The 9561-nt window shown below is 42.0% G+C and overlaps 1 protein-coding gene across 3 annotated transcripts in view; it reads left to right on the plus strand.

The window, feature by feature from the left end:
* Positions 1-5041: 5041 nt before the first annotated feature.
* The window catches only part of GOLGA4 (golgin A4), a 60503-nt gene continuing 55983 nt past the window's right edge, over positions 5042-9561 (plus strand). For 2 of the 3 annotated variants that reach the window (XM_072412131.1, XM_072412133.1), the window contains exons 1-2: positions 5042-5126; positions 5336-5458. In XM_072412131.1, coding sequence (XP_072268232.1) covers positions 5384-5458 — 75 coding nt within the window. In that variant the 5' untranslated portion in view covers positions 5042-5126; positions 5336-5383. The remainder of the gene's footprint in view (positions 5127-5335; positions 5459-9561) is intronic. The other variant, XM_072412132.1, reaches the window with a different exon arrangement.

Here is a 9561-nt window from a genome sequence, read left to right on the forward strand (position 1 = left end):
AAAAAAAAAAAAATACTTTATGGAGCCTAGACATTCATTAACTTCTGCAGCAAGCCGTGCTTTGATATTCAAAAAGAAACAGCTGCAGTGTTTGTCTCGGTCATTAAGGAGTTACAAGATGTTGCAGAAGAGCTCAGTTTCAGCTGTGTTTAGCAAAAGATTTCTTCTTCCTTAAGTCATGCAAGCTCCGTTCATATCTAGGAGTCGTCTGTATGTCGGATGTTCTTAACCCGGGGACTTCCTGTACTCTAGCAATGTACAAATCAAACTTTTCTTACAGCTGTAGCCAATAACCTTCGTCCTCTTCTGTGAGGAGTTAGCCCCTAAAGCTATATGCCATGGAGATAGAACACTACAACATATTAGACAAGTAACTGTAAATGACACAGGAAACAATCCATTATTTCCTGTGTCATATTTCTAAACAGCAACCAAAAGACAATTGGGCTTACTGTACTTCTCATATAGTGGCTGACATTTGCCTACATTACTACTTGAAGCCCAACATACTTCTAAAACATTGCTTGGTCTTAATGGAGCAGAGTGATAGAGCTTTTTCAATTATCGGAAGTCATGATTCAGCATTAAGCCGGACTAAATACCTTCTGGAATTGAAATCTTTTCACAGACCTCTTAGTAAAAGCATGCTATAGAAATGCAGTGCAACTCAGAAGTGGTGCCATAATGTCATCTATATCAGGGGTCCCCAACCCCTGGTCTGACAGGTGGGCCACAGGTCTGGCCGGTAAAACCCCCCAAAGAGGTCAGGAAAAGGACCCTACTTGGGGGAGCCCACCAGCCAAAGCCGTGGACCATGTCTCCCGTACGCATTGCAGGCTCAAGGTATTGGGCAAGTTGTATCCCTGGACACAACCTGCCCCCTCTCGCATTGCGATGGGAGAGTGGGCAGGTTCTGGCATCATGTCGTTACTCTGGGGGAAGTTTCTTCCCCTTTGAGTAACACACGGCTCATGTGCGGTCCGGAGTCAATGCATTTAGTGATCCATGAGCTCAAAATCGGTTGGAACCACTGATCTATATTATCTTTTGTGGTAGAAACAGGGAGACAGTGTCTGGGTATACATAGATTTCTCTCCTCTGCACTGCCATTTTGAAAGTCCACTCCAGAATTTGATGTTCGCCCTGGTGTAGGTGCTCGGCCATAGTAAAAGACTGAGATAGTCAGTCCACCCTGCCCTGCTCTGGGAACTACATGTCTGTGGTGTACAGTGAAAACTCGAAAGTATTTTGTGCTATCAATCTAGCCAGTGCTGTTTTGTTTTGGGACAAATTTATGTTTAGTTAGTTGCCCATCCAGTAGCAAGGTTTTTTTTTTTTATTTTACTGTTCTCCTGTAAATATTGTAAATAGATTGTAAAGCTTAAATATAATTATTGTTGGTAAAACTTAGAGACTCTCTCTAAACTCGCTTTGTACTGGGCTTGTCCCAGAGGGCCAAAAACACCCCGCTACCTAGCCTCCGTGCTACAAGTGGAGGTGGAGCTGCTGAAACAGCTAGTGGCTAATGCTGAACAGAGGAATACAAATTCTTACATGCAGGCTATGTTGCACAGAGAAGGCAGGGTTGGATCGTAAAGTTGCAAGTGCTGACAGAAAAGCCCTGACTCAGCTTGTCCAGTGAATGGCTGGAAAGTTAGCAGATGCCGCAGCGGTTGCCCATAGCAATGCATTAGCGGTACAAATAAGACAGTTTTTACAGCGGATGACCGCAGTGGATGATCCGGAGGCTTACCTCACTATGTTTGAGTGTGCCGCACAAAGGAAGGGGTGGTCGAGACCACTGTGGGCTGGCTTTGTTGACTGGCGAGTCCCAGAAGGCCTGTATACCAGGGTGACAACTGTCCGTCTACAAAGAAGCAGGCCAGTACTTTTTTTAGGGATACCATCCTATTACAGGTGTTTTGTCCCTCATTTCTCCACCATTGCAACTCCACTGACAGACTTGACCAAAAGGAAAACTCGGTGGTAGTAAAATAGCCTCCTGAGGCAAAACAGTAATTTCAGGCTCTCAAGCAAGCTCTGTGCTCAGACTGTACTATGTTCTCCAGATTTCTCCAAAAAATTAATAGTACAGACTGGTGCGTTGAACGTAGGTTTAGGTGCAGTGTTGTCCCAGGTACACAATGGGGAGGAGCACCCAGTAATGTACCTGAGCTGGAAATGGAGAAAAACTATGCTGTGGTTGAAAAGGAGTGCTTGGCCATCAAGTGGGCTCTAGAAGAGTTGCGGTTTTATTTAATAGGTCGACATTTTACCTAGTAACGGATCACGCCCCCATTAAAATGGGTGTCAGGGAAAAAGGAAGCCAACCCAAAACTAAATAAGTGATTCCTCAGCCTGAAAGAGTTTAATTTTGCTGTGCAGCATCGTCCAGGCTCAAAGATGGCCAATGCAGATGCCCTGCTGTAAAATACCTGGTATGGTTCTTGTGAATAGCTAGATCAGGTCCCTACTAAGGCTACGTACACATGTCAGATGATTCTCGTCCGATTACCACTTCAGGGTTATTATCAGATGAGAATCTGACGTGTGTACAGCGGCCGTCCGATGCTGTATATGGAGCAGAACGGTGCTGTATGTACTGTGCTCATTCATGCATTTTTCAGTCTGTTGTTGTTGGATCGTGATCTCCACTGCTGTGATGTTTTATAAATTTTATTTTTAATAAAGTGAGCTGTTGAAAAGGTATTACAAAATTACTTAACAATGCAGATGAATAGTAGTACAACAGTACAGATGTTACAGGCATTGGCATTATGACACAATAAAGGGGAGTGGTTATTAATTCCAGAAAATTAACATCTAATTCCTTATAAAATCTTACATTCTATAAATAAAGGAGCAAGCAATAGCTCCACCACCAGGCACCCTGGTTCTATGGACACACTTCATATCACTTCAAACTGTCTAAATTTGATGTCCTTTCAACAATTATTTGTGATATTGATTCCTTTTCGATTCCTTTGAACATGCATTTAACTTCGCACTTTGATGTCCACAAGTCCCCTCAAGGAAGCCAGTTAAGGTGAAATGCGTTGGGACACGTCATTTACCTTCCTACTACTTTGTTTGGGTCTACAATAGGAATCTCTGAGGTAGGCTCTAGTTTCCCCATCTCTCTCCTTGCCCCCACAACAATCAAGTGTCATATAGGGCTTCCCCTTAACGGAAACTCCATACCCTGATGGGTTCCCACCCCCTTGTTTCCTTAACTACCAATTTTTAAACTCTCCTGGACCTACAAACAACGCATCAGGCTGCCATGACTATGCAACTTCCTCTATCTCCAATATGTAGGGAGGGAGGGTGGAAAAGCCTGCCCTAAGCTGACTGCAACTGACTAGTCCCCCTTACTTCGGTCCTTTTTTTTAACCCTGCCCTTTGATCCCACCCCTTGAGCTAACACCACCCCATGTCACACTTTCCCGTTCTTGACAACAAATAACTCCTTCCTCTCCTGCCTTTCCTCTTCACCCTGTCATGTGGCCCTACACCTATATCTTTTTTTTCGGGCCCACTTGTTAAATGAAGCTGCATGTCTGGTTAAAGCGGATGTGTACCCAAAATTTACCCAAAACAATAAAACCACACTTACCCTCAATACCACAGATCAGTTTGTCTGTCGGGAGGTTTCCTGCATCGTCCCGGTATCTGTCTTCGGTTTGGCTCAGGGGGAGCACCAGGCGCCGCCATCTACTCCTCTCTTCTTCCTACGTCACCCGATCTTGCACTGTGCAGGAGTGGGATCGGGTGACGTAGATTGTGAAAAAACTTGCCATTCTCACTGTGCATGCATGAGATGGGCAATTTTTGCCCTATTGATTAAAGGGCTCCTTCTGCGCATGCCTGAGATGCCTAAGTTCTTAAAAAAAAAGGATACAGCACCGCCCCCTAGTTCTCGGCTGCCTAGGCGGTAGAGAATGAATGGGAGCGCAAAGCCCAAGACCCTCCCGGGACGCCTGATGTAGGTATCCCGGGAGGCTCTTGGGCGCTCCTTCTACGCATCTCGGGCATGCGCAGAAGGAGCCTTTTTTTCGATCCTACATCACCCGATCTCGTGCCTGGGTCGGGTGACATAGGATGAAGAACCCGGAACAGAAGACGAAGATGGAGGCGCTTGGAGCGAATGTTGGAACGATGCGGGACCAGATGCCGGACACCCCTGGAGTGATCAGTCTGCCATGCAGAATTGAAGGTTTTTGTTTTTTTGAGTATAGCTCCTCTTTAAGTGTCTGGATCAAATATTGTTAGGCCAATGTCATTTATTTTGTTCTTTAATTGATTGTGTATTGTTACTTAAAATAACTAAAAATTGGTGTGTGTGATTTCTCTCAATATTTTTACCAAATCCTTATCCAGGCATGCACCCTCTGCATGAAGGAAGAAGCAGGGCAAGGAGCATGGGTCCCTTCTCACTATAAGGCAGAATTCATTTGATGGTAATGTGCTGCTCATGGCTAGTCACTATACATCCCTGATTTTGCTGACCAGAGATACAGGAAGCCATGCTAAAACATGGCTTGCCAGTAGTCCCCTTGTCAGCTTTTCCGCCATGATCCCTGCTTTACTGGTTGACTGGCAGTGGCCTGTAGAAGTGTGGCTTACAAATTGTGAATAGAGATTGCATTTCTGCAGAATTAATTCTGTGCAAGCAATATAAATTTCTGCAGAAAATCCAATACATTCCACCATTACATTCTGCGGACTAGGAGAGAGAGATTTTTGGATTTTGTCTGTAGATGGTCAAGAAATCCAACTACTCTAATGAGGAAGAAGAAGTCACAACTTTATTACAATACACACAACAGTCAGTTCCAGCCTATCTAGAAAGCCCCAAGCTGATTAATATTCATGTTTAGGAAAAGGTTCGGTCATCCATTACATTTCCTCGGTAAGAGACTGCAAGAATCTCTCTCTAGACTTCAGACTAGCACATAGTGGGCGCGGTTAGCGTTTCCATCCTCCGGCTCTGAGCATGTCCATTCCAGCATTCCGTAGCTCCACGTTGGCCACGCACGCGCAGTACGTAGTCCCGTCAGCTCACGGTATGTACCTGTGACCACTAGAGACCAGGAAGCGGAAGAAATCAAGACCAGTGCAAAAAAGTATTGTGTACATTAATTCCTGTATAAAATAATTATATTTGTGTCCATGTGACACAGACGGGTGACCGGACGGGTCTGGTTTATGTGTGCATTTATCTATGCAGCGAAGCCCTGTCTCATTTGTCTAAGTACATTTCCGGTTCAGTGGTTGTAATAGGGGGTTGTCAAATTCTGTAGTAGCCGAGCTCATACTGTTTGCTCTGTCCTAGCTTGTCCCTAACGAAAGGCCCTGCCACCCCCTAATCCGCTGTGACAACATGTTCAAGAAACTGAAGCAGAAGATCAGTGAGGAGCAATCCCCTCTGAGGAGCACTGCGAGCCCCCAGCAACAGGTATGTTATTACACAGTGATTTCAGGTTTTACCGGGGATCTGGGTAATGATAAAATGAAAGTGACCTATTGGACTTGTGGCTTCAACCGATTTCACCTACCACAGACACATTATAACCTTTTATTTTTTCCAGTTGTTAAATCTCCACATGCACACATGTTTTACAAAGAATTCCCCATGTCTTTAACTTGAAGTGATATGGAGCTATTCCAGATCTGCATGAGGCTCAACTGCCATGCCATTCAAGTGAATGAGAGAGGTTGGGAACCATTCATCACATGCAGCTGCTGCAGCAGATTTTCCAGTGGTGCCCAAAAGCGACTTGTCGCATAGTTGTTGTTTTTTGTTTGCAGTAGTGGCTGTGTGCAAATCTGGTTACCCACCGTGCAGTTTACGGTTTTGAATAAGCCTTTAAAGTACAATGATGTGTTTCATTACTAAGCCTGCTCTAATATTTTAAACTAGAACACCCCTCCTCGTCCTTGTTTACATGTACGTCTTTGTGGCGGTGGTTGTCTTCAACACTGGGTACAGAAGTCATCGGTGCTGGCTTGGTAATCCACCTCTGCTGATCTATTTCCAATAGTCTGCAGTGGATTCATACTGACAAAATCCATTCATGTCTTTCCTGTTGAGGAAAGTTAACCCCCATACTGCAGATATAACAGAGAGTAAAAAGGAAATCTATCTAACATGAGCTAAATCCTCTCATGGATAGTTGTTGACCTAGCAAGTGTCATCTTTGTCACTATTCATGTAAGGAAATGTAAAATTTTCCCATACTATCCCAGTGGAAGTAGACAACAGAAAGTAAATCAACAAAAAACTGACAGATTCAGGTTTTGGCTTATTTTACGTTTTTAGTTTTCATTTTTGAATGCTGTCTGTTATATGTACATAGTACAGTATCTGCCATCTGTAAGAGTGGGTCTGAGTGCAGGGGTGGTGCAGCTTCATTACATATGTGCAGGAGTTCCATCACTGCCTACCCAGTGAGTAACACGCCAGCTGCAAATGAAGCATCAGAAAGGATGGCAGCTAGCATGGAACTTTTTTCCTCACTTGAACATGGCAATCTCAGTGTTATTTTGCCATTTTTTGCAAATATCCTTTTTATTTCTTCTCGCTGTGAATTCCCTTTTTAATTTCTACCTTATTTGCAATATACAAGCAAATGTGTGCCTGTTAATGAAATAGGTAAGAATTTGGTAGTCCCAGGGTGAAGAGTAACTTTTTTCAATTATCATGGCAATACTTTGATTAGTACTATAGAGTATACAACATAGAGCATACATTGATTGGAGTGAAATATGTAATGCACTGTACTGTGTAGAGAATGGCACAAATAGAGGTTTGTCATGTGCAAAGAGGATACCCTTATATGTAATCCCTATACATTTAAAATACCTTACAGTGTGCACATTTAATGTTATCACATCCCAGACCTACCTCATAAGTTTGTACTATTGGATCTGCAGGCTGTCATTGTCAGACTGCAGGCAGGTCTGCACATCCAAGCTTTTAACTTTCCTGTGCGTTTTAAGGACAGGATGCTCCAAGCTTTCCTGTTTTTGCTAATTCTGACCCAGTTCAGACAAAAATCTGTCATGTAAGTGGGTGGGAATGGGTTAGACTCTGAATTGTTTTCTGGGTTTGGTTATTTAAAATAACTGAGGGATGTTAATTGTTTAAAGCACTGCACTAATTTAATGTGGGTTTGTCATGAAGACTTGCACATCGCATGAAGAAAAATAGGAACATGCCAGTATAAGCAAAAATATTTAGTAATATTTTGTTTAGAGTAAAATGACCTTTCTTACTGTAGCTAAACAACTGTTCCACAACTTCCAGGCTAAGCAAGTAAAATCACATGGAATTTAGCTATCAAACTACTATCAAAGGCCTTCAAAAAGCAGCTTAGGTTTGGTATGAGTACACCTTCACAGGACTGCAAATATCTTCTGTGCAGGGTGCATTATATACATTTTCTTGAATGTTACAGAGTCACTTGTGAGCTAAATATTGCTTTTAAATTGTACAAATGATATTTTGAATATTAGATGACTCTGAATAGCAGTTATACTTTGATATGAGCACTCATATTATCTCAGTACTGTGAACACATATTTGTTTTCAAAAAGCAATAACATAGGCAACTTAATTTTGCATGTGACTGTGTATTTTCATTTATAATAATCCTCAAATGTTTTGGAACCATTAGATTGCCAGTAAATATCAGCAGTACAAAACATCAAAGGAGTGCGGCCACTCTTGGATTTGTTGCTTTGTAATCAGCAATCTTTTTTGATCATTGACTAGAAAATCCTGGTCATACAATGTAATTCAGGGTGTGTTCTTTAAAGAGCTATATTGGTAAAAGGTGGAGTGCCTGAAAGTGTGTTATACAGCATAGGTTTGTGAGTGGTGTACTTGAATATTTACAAGTTTTTGTTTTGCAAGTGAAAGCCCAGGGAATTATTTAAAAAACACAGTTTTATGTAGATCTGAAGATCCTTAATTATTCTTGTAAGCTGGGTTGTTGATAGCACCTACGTACAGTTAGGTCCATAAATATTTGGACAGAGACAACTTTTTTAAGTGAACAACACTCTCCAGGAGGTAGGCGTATCGATATCCAAGTCAGAGAATCCATAAAGAGAAGACTGCATGAAAGTAAATACAGAGGGTGCACTGCAAGGTGCAAGCCACTCATAAGCCTCAAGAATAGAAAGGCTAGATTGGACTTTGCTCAAAAACATCTAAAAAAGCCAGCATAGTTCTGGAAAAAAACATTCTTTGGACAAATGAAACCAAGGTCAACCTTTACCAGAATGATGACAAGAAAAAAGTATGGAGAAGGCGTGGAACAGCTCATGATCCTAAGCATACCACATCATCTGTAAAACATGGCGGAGGCAGTGTGATGGCTTAGGCGTGCATGGCTGCCAGTGGCACTGGGACACTAGTGTTTATCCATGATGTGACACAGGACAGAAGCAGCCGAATGAATTCTGAGGTGATCAGAGACATACTGTCTGCTCAAATACAGCTAAATACAGTCAAATTGATTGGGAGGTGTTCTATAATACAGATGGACAATGACCCAAAACATACAGCCAAAGCAACCTAGGAGTTTATTAAAGCAAAAAAGTGGAATATTCCTGAATGGCCAAGTCAGTCACCTGATCTGAACCCAATTGAGCATGCAATGTACAGAACCAATATTAGAAAAAAGTTGTCTCTGTCCAAATATTTAGGGATCTAACTGTATGTCCTAATACTTTTCCAACGCAGCCCTCTGCACTCAGCATTTGGACTTATAAAGGGAGGGTCATTAGCGCTCTATTGTTTTCAACAGTGCTGTCAATCTAGTTGAACTGGTTGAAATGAATGACCTTTACTTTTCGAGGTGTGTCTGCATTTTTAGGATTGTAAATTGCAGTTTGTAGTTTGTGTATTATACACTCAAATGTTAGGTGACAGCGGTACAAACTATTTCCAGTTTTTGAAAAATAAATTTCCAAAGTAGTGCTTCAATTCAAAACTTAGAGAACTGGTTATTCTTAATTACAAGAACAATCAGTCAATCTACAGAAAATGCCAACTTGGTGACTTAAGAATCAAATTCTTGTCTGCCAGGCAGAATCGACTTATTCTTACTACTTTACAAAGTGTGGTCCTTTATTTTTCTATTAGTGTAGAGAATCTGGCTTGACAAAAATAGAAATTTTAGGCTATCTAAAATTTATTGTCCAGATGAACTTCAATGAAGTTGACAGTGTGAGGTGAAAGAAATACGTAGTTTAATGGTGTTTAGGCCCTCTGCTGTATTGCATATTATTCATCCACCCTCTGCTTTCAGTACTATCAACTACGTTTGGTATGTGCATAAATGTACTTTAAATGTGTTTGCAGGAGAACTTTTTTTGTTAATCAGTTATGCTGATTTGGGTGGCCAATTTCATTAACCCCCTAACCGCTAAGCCCGTAATTTCTCGCACTAAATATTTTTGCTCTTTTGGTTAAGCCCGTATTTTTTCGCCTACACTAAAATCCCCACTTACCTGGTCCCGCTGTGCTAATCCAGCGTCGGTTCCGTGTTC

Source organism: Pyxicephalus adspersus, chromosome 5 (genome assembly GCF_032062135.1).
Source record: "Pyxicephalus adspersus chromosome 5, UCB_Pads_2.0, whole genome shotgun sequence".
Lineage (NCBI taxonomy): Eukaryota > Metazoa > Chordata > Amphibia > Anura > Pyxicephalidae > Pyxicephalus > Pyxicephalus adspersus.